Genomic DNA, 17,019 nt, shown 5'->3' with positions numbered 1-17,019 from the left:
CAGTTCACGTGATGTTGATAATAAAATTGGTTTGGTAACAAAAGAAGCGTCAACAGTTTAACTCGGTTCGATGACAAAAAAAACGTCAATAGTTTAACGTGAAATGACTGAAGAGGTCCCACATGCAAAGCTTCTCATTTCCTTTTTTTTCATATTTAAATCCTTGATCACATCACAATGTCTTGCATGTAAAATCCCAAACTTGTCAACGATTCAAAGACCTTGGCCGGACACTTTTATTGGACAGTTTGGCCTCTATTCTACCTCGAGCAGTTTTTAAACTTGGACCATTTCGTTGCCTTCGTGACTTTCGTCTTCCTCTTTTACCTCCGGAGCTAAATGGTTTTCTGTTGCCTCGAATGCCCTCTAACCGCTGACGCCGAATCTCAGGATCAGCCCAGCCTTTGCCCCAGTCCGAAAAAGTTGAGAAAGATTTAGGTCTGCTTGCAGAGAGTAGCATATCCGCTTCAGGGTGAACGTAGAAAGTTTGCTCCGTTTTGGATTCGAGAAACTCCAACCCAAGTTCTGTTAGCTCGGGGAACTTTAGCTGAACGTGTGTCTGCGTAGAATGTTTAAGTCGAAAATGTGAGATCAGACTGAGCAAGAAACTGACACGACGCATGGTGAATCAAGCATGCAGAGAAAGACTTAGCTGATCAGGATAAAGGAAGTTTATACCTTTTTATCACCCTCTTTGACGTAGCCTTTACCTTCCACGATTCGAACAAGGCCTTGCCACCAAAGAAGTTCGGTTGCCATAAATTCTTGAGACTGCACACGGCGTCCATGGCCATCGTATGAAAATCACCAAACAATGTGTTAGAATTTGAGTTGCATCTTAAGTGCCACTGCAAGAATTTTACATAAGCGGAAAGCGAGAGAGAACCCACCTGCTCCCTTATTTTACTGACAATCATCCTGAGATTTAGCTTTCCCATATACCTCTCATGTTTAATATCAGTACCCATATCATCATCATATAAACCGGTCCTGTATTTACTTGCATGATGAGCAGCAATAACCTGCATTAAGAGATCTGTCTCCTTTCTCAAATTTTGCAGTTCGGGGGGTCCATTTACACACACATCACAGCTGCATTGAAGTAAATTGATTAATATGCATAAAATATGAAAAACAGTCACGCACGAGTAAAGATAAAACACATTAAAAATAAACTGGCCAAAAGCAAACTCTGGTGAAGAAAATATTCAAAACAGAACCTCAAAAGAGGAGAAATGATACATACAAGAGACACTTTTCATTACCGAAATCCTCCCCGAAGTACTCCACAAGTTTTTTAGCCCGACAGCATGAAGAATTCATTCCATACCTGCAAGTAAACAGAAAAGTATATAATACCTATGTATTTGCCTGCAAGCGTGTGAAACAAACAAGGTTGCAAGGAGATGTATTTAACATAAACCTGAAACAATCTGATAACATCTTATATGCTTGCTTTGTCTGCCCTTCACTTCTTCGACTCGGCAAAAGTGACGGAGCTCTTGTTAAGTTTGCAAATAAAACTGCTCAAGAGAAACAGACAAGGTTTAAGTCCAATCCAGCAATCTGGACTTCAGAACAAAAGTCACATTTAACAATGCAAAAATAACGAGAAAAAGCAGATATGTTTCAAGCAGAATATACATGAGCTTGGAATGCATAAAGTTAGCTTACTTGTCACAAAGAGAAATATAAGGTTAAAATTTTCAATTAACTTAACCTAGTTACAGCTCATATTCTGAAAATCAACTCACTGCAGTCGGCTAATTTTCCATCTCTACCTGCTCGACCAGCTTCTTGATAGTATGCTTCCAAACTCTATCATAGAGCAAAACGTTATAAGAAGCTCACACACAGCAGTGTATAATTAAGTAATAAACCAATAGCTGTCGTCGGCATATATACTGCGTTAACAAAGAAGCAAACTACTGAATCTATGTTTAGTTAGAACAAACAAAATGAAGCAAAACTAGAGTAAAAAGATCACCTGTGGCCAGCCATAGTGGATGATTCTTCGGACATTTAGTTTGTCAATTCCCATTCCAAATGCAATTGTTGCAACAACAACCTACAATGGGAGGAAAATAATTTTAATGTCGAGTTTAGACTCCCACCTTTTCTCTTCAATACCTGGTTTTTAAGTTTAAGATAATTATTTTTCAGAACTTAATGGATCATTAATGAGAACAAATGAAACTATAAACCTCAAGTTGCTAAATTGAAATTTATTAACAAATGCCTCAAACAAATTCCAATGCTTAACAGGAGATCCAGCATATGCATAAAAAATTTGTTTAGTTTTAGATGTGATATACATATACATATGGAGCACAGAACAATCAGGAATTCAACATTTTTAGCATCTTCCGTAAGCCTGAAATTCATACCTCTAAAGTATTTTCATGAAACATCTTGTGGACCTGCCTTAGATGCGACTTTGGCAACTGGAGAAAAATTAAACCCACATATATGGTAGCAAACAAGAGATAGACTTTCAGTGGCAGCATGCAGTATCTTCAATTTAGCAATTGGATAATGAGCAGAATTCAATAATGAACTAGCATGATAGGTGAAAGTCAAAAAAATCCATCACCAACATTCATCTAGAAGAGAACACTATAATAATATGCATTTATAAAAACCTGCAACTGTCATAAATCCATGACGTACCGCTGCATTATAGGCAGCAGCTTTCACCCCGCACCGACAAAGATAATTTGCAATGCTCAACGTTCCCTTCCTAGTAGGAACATATATGATGGTTGACCCTTTCTGTAAAGGCTCTTGCACAAGTCTTAGTCTTTCTTCCAGTTTATTTGGAAGATCAGTTATATTAGATCTAGTATTCCAGTCATCACAAACAGTTTGTCTCGAGAATTCACCACAGCTAACTGTATGAAAAGATAAGTGCATTGAACAATAATCATATCTGACAAGACAACTATCAAGTCTATTACTAATATCACAGGAGTCCTAGATCATATAACAAAGGAAAAGATAAGAGAGAAAAATAACAGAAATTTCAAATAACAATACCGTCCCAATCATTCACGCTCTGGAAGATGTCAAGGTCATTTTCCAAGTAGTCAACTGACAGCTCCCTTCCCTTTGAAGCACTTGAACCATTTTCCTGGGATGAACTTGCTTCATCACCTCTGTCAGAGAAGTCATCCTCAATATTGTCCAAATCATCCTGAGAAATGCTATCTACCTCTGATATGCTACTATTAGCAGAGCAATTCAGGAGGTCGTTTAGTTCTTGTGACATGATCATTTGTTTCTTTTCTCCTGTTTCTCTCTTTCCAGTATACATGTCTATCAATTCACAGAAATCATCCTCATAAGTTGATGTAGATGTTCTACTATGTTGTACCTGTAAGTCATGATAAAAGTAAATGGATGAAGAATATAAGAAATTATCATAACTGGAATCTATGATTTATCCATGCAGAACAAAACCCTCCTGCTGATAATTTTATTAAAAGAACCTAAAGTAAGACTAAAACTTTTTCTAAAACTAATACAATAAACTTACCTTAAATCTTAGATTTGGCCGGAAAAAGGAAGTTAGCACAACCTTCGTTTCCTTTGACATGGACAATGACTTAAGAATGTCTTCCCGGACCTGAATTGTGGCAGTAGCAGTCAATGCCATCAGTGGTATATCAAATTTTAAGAATTTTAACTCGCAAGCACTGAAGTTCTTTCGCAACTCAGACAATTTCCTGAAACATTTGGAAATACGTGTCAAGGAAACATGATAACTTTCGACTCCAAATGAACTAAAACGATGCCATATCGACAGCAGATGTGGAGGCTAGATCCAAATGACTAATAATGCTCATGTCATCTATGCCCATGTTTAGGACATGCATCAGTCATACCTAAATCCAACCATTAATTTGTAGTGGTGTATATGATGCACTTGTAAACAGACATCTGACAAACCTGTAGTCAGGCCGAAAATCATGCCCCCACTTCGAAACACAATGGACTTCATCAATAGCGAAAAGTGCGATTCCACGATTTTCTGCTAATTTTTGAAGTGGCTTTATCAGTCTGTAGCACGATAGATTGCAATTTCTCAGACACTTCAAGACAACTTAGTAAAACAATAGCTATTTAATAAAGAAGTCTCTTACCTCAAGATAGTTTCAGGACAAACATATACTATGTCGTACATCCCTGTCATTGCTTTGTTTTCCACAGTACTATCTGGTTGCCCAGATCCAAGAAAGCAAGCAGATACCCCATGTTTTGCCAGCTTTAAGCATTGATCGTGCATCAAGCTTATCAACGGTGAAATCACAACAACCACCTTCCCTGTCAACAATGCTGGAATCTGGAAGCACAGAGATTTACCTGCATAAAAGGTAATTATGAGTAACTGCAGCCAACCATCTAACAGAAAGATAAGGAAAACAGACACAAAAATAAGCAAGAAATAATACCAGACCCTGTTGCGGCAAGAACAAGAGAATCTCGGTGAGCCATCCAAGCAGCCAAGACCTCCTTCTGGAAACTTTTTAATGATGAATAACCAAAATGCTTTTGCAAGAGACTGTTAGCTGTCTTCTCCCAATCTGATCGAATGTCCAGGCAATCCGATGCAGACAATTCTGTCAAGACTTCAACACGATGATCCACAACAGAAGGAGGTCTCTCACATTGTTCTACAGAAGCGCACACTAGTTTTGATCCAGAAACAGAAACGTCAGGTACAACCTCAGTCTTAATCCGTTTTGGTCTACCGGTGGAATGAAAATGATCCAGTATGCTAGACTGTCGAATTTGACACGGAGCAGTAAAAGCCCTTTTCCCCAAAGCCTTCACATTCCTTGTGGTGCATTTTGAACTACTCAATGCTCTCTGATTGTTTCTACTACAACCATTCAATACATAATCCAATGCATCATCAAATGAAGGGCCTACTTCTTTTACAGCATCTACGACAGCGGAATTCTCAAATCCCATATCAAGCAGTTTCGCAATGACTTCATCTTCATCAGGTGAGACGCTATTGACATTCATGGCACGAAAAATGCTCTCTAGCGAAAATTTACGAAACCAAGAGTCAATCATGCATCAAAATGCAAACCAGAAAAACCGGATTCCCATATGAAAATTCGATTCCAAATCCAATTGAAATTAATTTTCACATCAATTTCTGTTTTTACTAACATAAAAAGGGATCTTGCTCTTGCCCTTAAACTTAATTACCTCAAAGAACAAATGGAAATTAAAACAAGTTGTAATTTTTAATTTCTTCCTAAGAAAACTGATTCGACTAATCGACAATGGTGTGAGATTCAGGTTGAGCAATCAAAGTTCAAACGGTGAAAATTAAAAACCACAAAGAACAATTCCGCGTATTCAATTAATTAATAATTAAGCAAAAATTGAAGAAAGATATGTACATTAATCAAGATTAAAACTCAAAAGACGAAAATCGAAAGCATGAGCTTACGTTAGCCCTGCGCGCAAGCGCTCTCTTTTCTCTGGGAACTTGGGAACTCGCCCCGCCAAACTCCGAAGTTGGGAATTTTGAAGTGGAGGCGTATCGCGTGTATGGTCTTCTCTCATCCTACGTCATGTCGTCCGTCCTCTTGCGTCAGTAAAACAGACAACATTAATAATTGATAATACAAATAGGGGGCGTTTGTTTGCCCTCTCACTAAATTGGACTGGACTGGACTGGAGTAGCTATTAGTCCAATACCGTGTTTGTTCCATGCTGGGACTAATATTAATGAGACTGAAGGGGACTAGCATGGACAAAACCCTTCACTAAGAGGTCTTAGCGAGACCCCTCAATAACCATGGGACTAGCTAAGACTATCTTCTCTTTCTCGTCCTCGTCATGCTCAACGACCACTCCCGACAGACTCCTCGTTATCTCCGGTCACCTAGATCAATCATTAACTTTCCGACTCTCTTTTAGATCCATTTCACAACCAACTTTCATATAAAATATACCAAATTGAAGCTCGGAGTGACAATATTACGATTTTAACTAAATTGAGGCCAAAATGTGGTCGAATGTGGCCGGAAAATGGCCTGGAAGTCTCGGCCTGTTTGGGCTTCTTCAAATCCATGACAGATTCGAGCATGCAAAGCTAAGATCTCGGTCCAGGGATGGTGATGAATTTTTTGGCGGTGCTAACTTCATCCAATTTAATGAGGGTTAGCTAGAAAACACATTGGGAAACCTGCAACTCGTCGGGAAAATTGGAGCCGTGAGGTTCCGTTCGAACAACGCATAGCTAGAGAGGGAGGGAGGACAGAGAAATAGAGACTGAAATCAATAAGGTGTTTGACCAGGAATGAGAAAGAGACATGAATTGAGAGGTCTGAGAGGAAAAAAAGAGGGAGAGGGAGGGACGATGAGAGAAGAAGAAGAGAGTGGGACGGAAATGGTAGGAAAATATAGAGAAAAAGATAAGATCATAATAAAATATTAATAATTTAATATTAAATAATATAATATTAGAATTTGTTATTATCCAGCTTCTTAGTCCAATACTGCACCAAACGCTTCACTAAGTTAGTACAGTTTAATCTAGTCTAAGCCAGTCCAGCTTAGTCCTTGAAGCTAATCCAGTCCGAGATAGTCCGGCGCAACAAACGCCCCCATATAGTCTCAATTAGCCAACATGATTTTCTCCGGATCATCTTTATGATGTTTTTATAGATTCGTGAATCGTGTCTGTTTATCATATATTATGTGAACAGTTTTTGTCGAGTACTATTTGTGTTCAATTTTAAACGAAATAATTTATGATCGTAAAATATATGATGAACGAACATGATTCACTGATCACTTAAATCCTCACAAAGATGATCCGTATTTCTCAATTAGGAATGCTTTCAAAATCATGAAGCGCTTTTTGAAAAAATATTTTTTTGAGTTTCAAAAACATTTGAAGTGTTTTCTACAGAAAAACACTCATATGTTTTTCTATGATTTATTTGTAGTTTTATTAAAGATTAATTTCACAAACATTTTTACAAAAGACGCCTTTAACTATTTTAAAAAACACTTACAACCAAGCTCATAGATAATTTAAATCTCATGCATTGTTCCATCAAAATCTACTTGCACTGTAGGATAAAACGAAAAAATTCCAATTTTCATTCAATATTAAAAAAGTTGAAATTAAAGTTCAAATATACATCTTACTAGACTTACTTGAAGTAAAACTCAAATTTTAGGTTCTAAATCTATCTCAACTTGTTGCCAACCCTTGTGGGTCAAATATGAGTTTTAACCCAAAACTCATTTTTTGTCACATTCCGGCCCGGGGCGGAACCACTTCCCAGGCTCGACTCCACTACCGTAGCACGATATTGTCCGCTTTGGGCTTACCATTCCCTCACGATTTTGTTTTTGGGAACTCACGAGCAACTTCCTAGTGGATCACCCATCATGGGATTGCTCAAGCCCCATTCTCGCTTAACTTTGAAGTTCCTACGGAACCCAAAGCCAGTGAACTCCCAAAATGTCTCGTGCTAGGTAGGGATGAAAATATACATATAAGGATCACTCTCCTGGGCGATGTGGGATGTCACAATCCACCCTCATTAAGGGCCCGACACCCTCGTCGGCACACACGCGACTAGGGTTAAGCTCTGATACCAATTGTCACATCCTGACCCGGGGCGGAATCACTTCCCAGGCTCGATTCCACTACCATAGCACGGATATTGTCCGCTTTGGGCTTACCATTCCCTCACGGTTTTGTTTTTGGGAACTCACGAGCAACTTCCTAGTTGGTCACCCATCATGGGATTGCTCAAGCCCCCTTCTAGCTTAACTTTGGAGTTCCTACGGAACCCAAAGCCAGTGAGCTCCCAAAAGGCCTCGTGCTAGGTAGGGATGAGAATATACATATAAGGCTCACTCCCCTGGGTGATGTGAGATGTCACATTTTTGGGGCAAATTTAGCCCAAAATTCCACTTGGTTAGTGTGTTCGGGGCATCGTATGTGTATTTTTTTTAGTTTTATATTTATAAATTCATTGAATCTAACAACTAAGATTTAGAGTAAATTGCGATTTGACCCCCTGAATTATCATTCTAATTGAAATTAACCCCATAAACTATTTTTTTAGTAAATTAACCCCTTGAACTATTTAAAATCAATCAATTAACCAGTTGCCGTTAAAATTGCAAAATCAATTCTGTCAAGTTCAAGGGCAAATTAGTCGTTTCATCATTAATTGTTACTTGCCAGTTATAACCACTAATAAAATTTTGACACATGGACACAAAATAATTCTAAAATATATAGCATAATAAGAAAACATAAAAAAACCAAACGTTTACATAACGGACCATCTCACATTGTCATTACACATTATTTTGTTTTCACATGTCATAATTACATTATTGGTTATAATTGACAAGCAATAATTGATAAAGGAAAGAGTAATTTTCCTTTGAATTTGATGAAATAGAGGATGAAATCTACCGACAAGGAGTCAATTGGCTTATTTCAAATAGTTTAGGGGGTTAATTTACTAAAAAAATTGTTTAGATGGTCAATTTCAACTGGAGTAATAGTTCAAGAGGTCAAATAACAGTTTACCTTAAGATTTAATATGATCAAATCTAGCGGTAAAGAAAAAGATCTAACAGTTCAAATTTAAATATAACGGCTAAAATAATTAAAAATATATATATATTTGCGTGTTTCATATTCTTTTATAACGTTCCACGAGTTTTATGATGTCGGTTTAGTGATTTTCAATATTTATCGGAATCTAAATATTTTTAGGTTAAAATATTCGTAAAATTAAATAAGGATAGTATACATTTTTTTTTTCTTTTAAAAAAATTACTTTGAGAATCCTAAATTCAGTATTTAATAATCTCGAACTAAAAATTGAAACCAAAAGAGTTGGAGTAGAAAAACATGTTTATGAGTTAAAACCTAAATTTTATGAGTTAAAAATTTTAGGTTTTAATTCAAGAGATGAAGATGGTCTTATAGATTTCATTTCAGTACTACGTAGCATTAAATGATACGAACATTGGATGACCTGAATTCACAAGACCACAATAAAAATAATATCCAAACCAATCCAGGTTATCCAATGCTCGTAACATTTAATGCTACTTGACGTGAAAGAATTTTCCTTACCATTACGTAAACACCATCAACCATGATACATTTTGAGCTATAACACCCGCCAAAAGAAAAGAACAAAAACGACAATGAAATCTCAAACATTCTCCCTTCCTAGTTTCTACAACTCATCATTTGCTTCTTCCTCATCCTGCGAATCACTAGAACTTCCACCACTCCTCATAAACTTGCTTTATCACCGGGTTACATACTGCCTCCACCTCCTTCAGCTTCCCATCGAAATCATCCTTCTCGGCGTTTTGGTTGTCATCCAACCACTCGAGCGCTTCCTTCAGTGTGCTTTCGATCTTCTCCTTGTCATCTGAATTAATCTTATCTGCCAGCTTGTCCTTGTCATTGACAGTGCTCTTCAAGCTGTAAATGTAGGTCTCAAGTTTGTTCCTGGCATCGACCTTTTCCCTCACTTTGTTATCCTCTTCGGCAAACTCCTCAGCCTCCTTCACCATTCTCTCTATCTCTTCCTGGCTCAGACGCCCCTTGTCGTTGGTGATGGTTATGGATTGAGATTTCTTTGCTGCCTTGTCCTCTACTCTCACCTCGATTTGGGGAACTCCTCTGCAGCAGAAAATTAAAGCAGGCAGCTTTCAGTATATAATTCGTCTTTGCAAATATTAGACAAGACTAAATTTACCCCAACCAATTCAGATTAGTACTTGGGTTAGTTTTCAATTACCTTGGAGCAGGTGGAATGCCGGTGGGATCAAACTTACCAAGCTCACGACAATCCTTGACGTCAAGCTTCTTTCACCTTCGTACACACCTGATTATTTTCAACCGCATACATCGGTCAAAGTAACAAAAAAAGCACACGCTATGCAAAACGTCGAAATTCCCATCAAACTAATCTGTGCATGTATCTGTTATAAACTTACTTCGATGGATTCTGTGGTCTACTGGCCTTGATAAGTGGAGAAGACTTGAGACTTCTTAGTTGGGATAACGGTGTTTCTTGGAATCAAGTTTGTCATGACACCGCCAACTGGTTCGATACCAAGACTAAACGGTACAATATCAAGCAAAAGCAGGTCTGCAAAGAAAACAAAGCAAATCTTAGTCATTTGTTAATTATGTTAACAATCAGCGCACTCACTAACAAATGAAAGCGTACAATTACCCTTGGTTTCTTCCCCGCCTTCGCCACTGAGAACTCCACCTTGAACTGCAGCACCGTATGCAACAGCCTCATCAGGATTGACCCCCTTGCTTGGCTCTTTCCCATCGAAGAAGTCCTTCAACATCTCTTGCACCTTAGGAATTCGGGTGCTCCCTCCAACGAGGACAATCTCGTGAATATCTTTCTTCTTCAAGCCTGCATCTTCTAAAGCCTTCTTTACCGGTCCCATGGTCTTCTTGAACAAGTCCATGTTCAACTCCTCGAATCTAGCCCTTGTCAATGGCTCCGACAAATCTACGTCATCAAAAAGAGATTCAATCTCCACTCGAACCTGATGCTGCCTACTCAACGCTCCCTTAGCTCTCTCACATTCCTTTCGAAGTTTCCAGAGAGCCTTGTGGTCCTTGCTAATATCCTTGTTATATTTCTTCCTGATCTACTTGATGAAGTAGTCCATTACTCTATGGTCGAAGTCCTCTCCTCCCAAGTGAGTGCCTCCACTTGTAGACCTCACCTCAAACTCACCGTTATCAATTGTCAAGATGCCAACATCAAATGTACCACCACCAAGATCGTAAACTAATATGTTCTTCTCTTCATTCTTGTCTAGACCATAGGCAATGGCTGCGGCTGTAGGCTCATTGATTATCTGAGCCACATTGAGCCCGGCAATGATGCCCGCATCCTTGGTAGCCTGCCTCTGCGCATCATTGAAATAAGCTACAAGAACCAATAAAAAACAACCCATCAAACCAATGAACACAATAACATAATCACTATGCTTTCTCATTGTATCATCTAATAACCATCCACAGGACTATAGAAGATTTAAGCGAGGAAATTTTTGAGCATTACCTGGAACGGTTACCACGGCGTCTTTGATTTTCTTCCCGAGGTAGGCCTCGGCGGTTTCCTTCATCTTACTCAAAATCATAGCACTGATTTCCTCAGGGCTAAAAACCTTGGTTTAACCTTCACCTGCATATAAGGCTTCCCATCTTTGTTCACAACCTTATAAGGTAAAAACTTAGTATCTCTTTGAACCTCTGGATCATCAAACCTACAAATCAAAACACCGAATCGAACAAAACCCAATTAAGTTCATAATCCAAATTAAACACACAGATAATCCACAACATCTTCCAATCCAAGTACCATGTAAAGTTGCTTAAATTCTTCCCATTTAAGTTCATAATCCAAATTAAACACACAGATAAACCACATCCCCTTCCAAATAATCCAATTTAGCAAGTGAAAATTTGCTTACTTTCCCCATTATGTTAATAATCCAAATTAAACACACACAAAATCAGTCTCTTGCAGCCAAATTAGTAAGTAAATTTGCTTACTTTCGCCCAATGAGCCGCTTGCCGTCGAAAATGATGCGTTCTGCGTTGAGAGGGGCTTGATTCTTGGCCGCCTCTCGATCAGACGCTCCGTATCAGTGAATGCGACCCAGGAGGGCGTGATTCTGTTGCCGTGATCGTTCGCTATGATTTACACATGACCGTTCTTGTACACTCCCACACAGGAATACGTTGTTCCGAGATCGATTCCGATCAGAGTCCCCAACTTGGATGAATCATCGGCCGCTACTGCTATTCCACACAGGAATTCTACCCACAAGCCAAAATTAAAAAGAACAAATTCTTCAGCAAATGTATGAAAAAAAATAAATCGGAATTCGGATGTGCCATAGACTAATCACAAGTTCAAAGCCAAGGATGAAAATTATTGATTTAATAAAATAAACTAGAAATTCTATGTGCATGACGTTTGTTTTTAAAATCGAGCACGTATTAGTTAGAGACTTAAAATCAGTCACATGTTGATACATTTTGCAAAGACATGTGATACATTATCGGTGACAAATTAGCGTTCGTTCTTAGTAATTGTCACTCAATAAAGAGGCAGAAATGAATGTTCATTTCATAACCGAACTAGTTAAGAAATTAACATAAAGATTTGATTATATTGTAGAGAAGTAGAAACGTGAACGACAATGCTTGGATCCTCTTCGCCTCCATTGATTTTCTTTTTCTTTTAGAAAAACTAATAAAAATGACTTGAAAACTTTACGTTTTAATCAAAATGACAAAAATGTGTTATAAGTAAATAATACTAAGAATGACTTTTTATAGTAAAATGTCATTTTTCGTTAAAATTAATAATACCGGAAATGTTTAGTTAAAACTTTTTTTTTTTTTTTTTAGTTGAGATTTTTGTGTTTGGGAATTTGAATTCTGAGTGTGAGAGAAGAAGGTTGAGGCCTGAGGGGGTTCTTATATACTGTGTGGCCTGTGCGGCAATGTTTATGTCGTGCGTATTATTGGCCAATGGCGGTGCGCCACGTTGGCAGTTTTTATCAGCGCACGTTGTTGCCTTGTTACCGGGACATGTCAAATGGCGTATGGTAGGTTGACGCGTGGAGTCTGTTGGGATCCGAACTGTTCTTGAATTGTGAAGAAGGGGAAAAAGGCGCGCGGAGAGCTGGAGGGTAAAATGGGTATCGGACGAAAGAACGAGGGTGTTATAGTAATTTGGATGCTTTGTTTCAGATGTCTAATTGGGTCTTTGAGTCTGGGCTGGGCTGGACCACAATTGCTTTGTTTTTATTTGGCCCATTATCACTTCTACCTCACGGAAGCCCAAATCATTCCAACGGTGGAGAAATTCTTGAGTTCCGGCGGTCGTCCACGTCATCCGTCATCACAAAAAACACGTGGGACCCCGACATTCAGGTCTACCAAAATGGGACCATGTGTGGGAGCCGGTTGAAGGAGAAATTTTCTCAGCTAAGTTTAAATTTTAGTGGCGTTATTGTCCAATAAATGTTTGTCATGTGTTTAAAAAGTGCACTATCTATCTAATTGATGATTGACTCGTGAATAATTGGTGACAAAAGATAATCTCTCCAAATGAAGGAGTTCTCCTTGTATCTTTCTTAGGCGAACTAGTTGATGTGCATAATTACTCGCACCACGACTATCTTTTGAGTTTCTATTTCATATTAAGTTCTCCTAATATTTTAAAGTGTGTCCATTTGGCACGAAATGAAAAATGTATCACCTATTCCGTTACTTTTTCATCACCCGAATGAACAAAATAACCCTCAATTTGACAGAAAAATCGATATATTTGACGATATGAAACGACACATTTTAGATGAGGTAATGAAATTCATATCCAACGCAGCCTTAAGGCCAAAACCCTACATACAAAATTCAACCACGTTAACGTTCTTGCTTAGTGAATGAAAATCCATCATATGAACACACCAAAAACAATCTCACAAAATCTACAACCTATTTGAATGGAGCCAGAGGATTTGGAGTGCGTGGTGCTTTTGAGCTTCTAAGCTCTTTACAAACATGATCCAACATTCCCAAAAAGTCCCTAACAATCACGAAAATCCGAAGCGGATTCGCTTCTTCCTTACTCACGTTCCCATGGAAATACTCTGTTATCTCCTTCACCTGTGACAGAACCCTACTCTCATCACCCTGCAACTCTCTCAAACGTTCCTCCGCATAGCATATGAACGATTTCATCGAATTGACCAAATTACCACTGTTCTCATCCATGCACAACTCCTTGTGTATAAGACGTTTGATCTTTTCCATTCCATCGGAGAGATTTGATACACTGCTTGCAAGAACATCCAAGTCCAATGTGGCTGTTTTCTTCGCGTTGTAGAGCTCGGTGCTGAGGCCGGAAACTAGGTCAAGCCCCATTCTTCTGTAGTCTTCTTCTTTCTCTTCTAGGGTTTTGGTTTTGTTCTTCTGGCTGATCTTCCCCATGATGCTGTCCGAAACTCGAATCCCTTCTACCCGTATTATTTCTTGCACAACAAAATGTAGCAATGTGGTTTTTCCATCGGTTCCTTTTACATCGGAGAGCTTGAGGAGAGTGTCTAGCTTGAATGCTCTGGCACCTCCTCGGATCGTTCCAACATTCATCCGGTTTCCTGTTTTCAACACCGCTTCGAGTAGCTTCAAGAAGAGCCTGCTTGACCTCAGTTCCTTACAGGCCTCCTATAAACCATAATTTAGACAAAAGAAAAAGATTATTTTGTGCTCAAATATGTTTCTTGTTGTATAATAAAAGCGGATCTAGCAGAAGCACTTATGAACAGAAGGCTTCTTACATAAGCATATTCCCGAACAGGCCTACCTCTAGCACTGAAAAGGAGTTCCTAAGGTGAACCACCTCATCTTCAAACGTTTCTCTGTAAAGCATTGCTTCAACTCGTTGGAAAGCAAAAGGTACTCTAAGCACCGCCTTCACAAACTTCTCCGCTGACCCGAGTTCACTGATGTCTCCTTTGTAGCCGGTGAGCTTACCCTCTTCCTCCTTGGTGAGTTCCATCCTCACGAGCGCTTCCAGTTGTTGTAAGCACAAGCCATTTCCTGTTAATGTCGTAATTTTGTTAGGTTTTGGTTGTTTATGGTACCAGTCCGGCTCTGCGAAAGACGTCCTGATTTGGTAAAGTATATTTGTAAGTTTTAAGAGTTGCATATACCTTGAACTAGTGCTTCGCATACTTGATCAGCAGTAGAATTCAGGGCTTTAGAGAGTATGGTTATGTTCTGTAGTCTTTTCGGCTCAAGAACATGCTTGCTTGGAGAAGGGCTCTTGCTCTTTGCTTCATCATTCTTCATTGAGCCTTGTAGATTGTATCCGAAAAGCGATTCAATCATTTCCTCATCCAGCCTGTTTCAAGACTCATAATCAGGTCAAGGTTTTAAGCAGAAAAGTAGATACCAAGACAAATCTGAAACTTAATGTAACTTACTCGAACGAGCTTGATCTCAGTTTGTCCCACACCATAGAATGATCCGGTGCAGCTCTGACTTTGTCCCAATGCAACGGCTTCAGTTTAGGCAGCGGAGTTCCATCTTTCCCCAATGGTGTAGCCTGAGGGAGGGGCGGAGGAGGAGGACCTTTCAAAAAGCTATTATTCGCTTTCGAAAAGGGAGGCGGGCAGGGTGGTGGAGGAATAGGAGGTGGAGTTTCTGAAGGTCTAGAAGAGTTTTGAGGTGAAGCAGAAAATCCCCCTTCGGGGGTTTGATTTGATCCGCAAGAAGAACCTGATTTTCTTGGCGGTGATAGATTTCGCAATGTAGAAGACGAGCATGAAGCTTTCGATGCAATTCTAGTTGAACTGGGAGAAGAATGGAAATGAGGAAAATGCTTGATTGGTGGTGGGGGTGGAGGGGGTGGTGCTGGAGGAGCGTTGACATTCTTTTCGCAATTGGAAGAGCACGGTGCAGTCAGAAGTTCGGATTCTTTATTTCGGATTATGGTTTCTGGTTGATCTGGTAAGTTTATAGAATGTGCTTCTAAACAAGGTTCTATGTTCGACACATTTGTGGAGAGAACATCCGATGAGTCACCTAGGCTACCAGCCGAGGCATTTGAAAGGCGGATGTTGGATGAATTTGAATCTCCGAAAGAATGGAAAGATTCATCATCGGAAGAATACGAATCAACAGGAATAATTTTGTCACCGGTTGCGGAATTAGCACAATCAGAGTCATATTTCACTGCCTCTGCAATTATATCCTCGTGAGCAGACATAATTTCCCTAGTGGAAGAAGTACTACTAGCATCATCGAATTCCGATTTCATCACTTGTTGATTTGTTTCTTCCCTCTCAAGCAATGTATGATTTCGTGACGTAGTTACAGTTTCGCAAGTTTCTTTGGAACAAGAAATATGCTGCTGTTGCTGCTCTAAATCCAACCCTAACGAATCAAGATAAATGAGATCAGAAGTAGTAGTGGTGGTGGCAGGATTTAGCCTCACCTTGCTTGGTGATTTAGCTCCTCCGTTTTGGCCGAAAACCGAAATCACGCTCGTGGGTTTCTTCTTATGTTTCCTGTGCTTCCTGCAACCCCAAACGATGCCGAGCACACAAATCACAACCGCAGCTCCTGCAGAAACAAGAACCGGTACAAGTATCCTCGCCGTTCCGCTTCTATCTTCTCTGTGAATGCCTTGAGGCTTTGAGATTGAGCGCAAGCGGTGCGGATGATGCGAATGCGCGTGGATGTGAGGCGCCGGAGCAGGAGCGGGAGCTGGACTCGGAGCTTCCGCTTCACTGTAGGGCAACGGAGAAGGAGAAGGAGAAGGAGAAACATTTCCACTGTCGGCAGCTGACGGCGTTCGCTTGTGGAAGCTGTTCAGTCCAAGTAAAGCTCTGAACTTCTCGACAACCGAAACTGCATTCTCTTCATCTTCCCCGGAAACTCTGTGAATCTGTAAGTTTTGGGGAGCCTCGGCATTGTCCTTCATGAAATGCAGGTGGTGTTGCAGGCCATGAACATTGAAGCATTCCTCTGCTGCATTGTGCAATGACAGGAGAAAAGATACGAAGAAAAAGATCCTGAGGAGGAGAATCTGAGAGAAAATGTACGCCATTTTTCTCTCTCTCAACCCAAAAATCATCAAAGCAGCAATCTAACTTTCTGTTTATAAATCATCTTCTTTTTGTTCATTTATTTGGAAAAGAAAGGAAAAACAGAAAGTTCTTTGGGTGGGTGTAGCAGAATAGGTGGTGTGCAATGAAGGTATTGCACAGAGAGAGAGAGAGAGAGAGGAGAGAGAGGGACGGAGGGTGAGAGAGGGAGGGAGGGAGAGAGAGACTTTAATGCTACTCCAAGGAACCCCTGAGCATGGCAGTTGAAGGTGTACTGACCATTCTTTTACTTCTGTGTTCATGCAAATCTTATCTCTTCTCACCTCCATTAATGCC

The 17,019-nt window shown here is 39.6% G+C and overlaps 2 protein-coding genes and 1 pseudogene across 6 annotated transcripts; all 3 read right to left on the bottom strand.

The window, feature by feature from the left end:
* Positions 1-71: 71 nt before the first annotated feature.
* RECQSIM (RECQ helicase SIM) lies at positions 72-5,621 on the bottom strand. Of its 4 annotated transcripts, none has more exons than XM_068462157.2 (15): positions 5,468-5,621; positions 4,452-5,048; positions 4,143-4,362; positions 3,949-4,059; positions 3,536-3,725; positions 3,037-3,373; positions 2,671-2,891; positions 2,388-2,444; positions 1,988-2,068; positions 1,755-1,818; positions 1,424-1,523; positions 1,247-1,330; positions 891-1,092; positions 679-771; positions 72-559 (listed from the first exon to the last, which is right to left on the bottom strand). In XM_068462157.2, exons 2-15 carry the CDS (start codon positions 5,029-5,031, stop codon positions 206-208), a joined length of 2,694 nt encoding a protein of 897 aa, XP_068318258.2. In that variant the 5' UTR covers positions 5,032-5,048; positions 5,468-5,621; the 3' UTR covers positions 72-205. The 4 variants fall into 4 exon arrangements, with proteins under 4 accessions (XP_068318258.2, XP_088549123.1, XP_088549124.1 ...); XM_088692997.1 differs by having other exon boundaries at positions 1,782-1,818; positions 5,468-5,616; XM_088692998.1 differs by lacking the exon at positions 2,388-2,444 and having other exon boundaries at positions 5,468-5,616.
* A 3,470-nt stretch (positions 5,622-9,091) lies between these two features.
* LOC137722159 (luminal-binding protein 5-like) lies at positions 9,092-12,965 on the bottom strand (annotated as a pseudogene). Its single transcript, XR_015961188.1, has 7 exons — positions 12,905-12,965; positions 11,612-11,911; positions 11,118-11,322; positions 10,263-10,982; positions 10,017-10,175; positions 9,822-9,908; positions 9,092-9,703 (listed from the first exon to the last, which is right to left on the bottom strand). The product of XR_015961188.1 is annotated as a luminal-binding protein 5-like (transcript).
* Positions 12,966-13,428: 463 nt separating this feature from the next.
* On the bottom strand, positions 13,429-17,019 carry LOC137721765 (Actin-binding FH2 (formin homology 2) family protein). The gene is made up of 4 exons (XM_068460785.2): positions 15,058-17,019; positions 14,785-14,975; positions 14,436-14,671; positions 13,429-14,296 (listed from the first exon to the last, which is right to left on the bottom strand). The coding sequence occupies exons 1-4, from the start codon at positions 16,710-16,712 to the stop codon at positions 13,568-13,570; spliced, it is 2,811 nt and encodes a 936-aa protein (XP_068316886.2). The 5' UTR covers positions 16,713-17,019; the 3' UTR covers positions 13,429-13,567.

This window comes from Pyrus communis, chromosome 4 (genome assembly GCF_041283825.1).
Source record: "Pyrus communis isolate YQ-2024b chromosome 4, ASM4128382v1, whole genome shotgun sequence".
NCBI classification, from domain to species: domain Eukaryota; kingdom Viridiplantae; phylum Streptophyta; class Magnoliopsida; order Rosales; family Rosaceae; genus Pyrus; species Pyrus communis.
The sequence above is the reverse complement of the archived record's forward strand: the minus strand, read 5'-3'. Positions and strand labels throughout refer to the sequence as shown.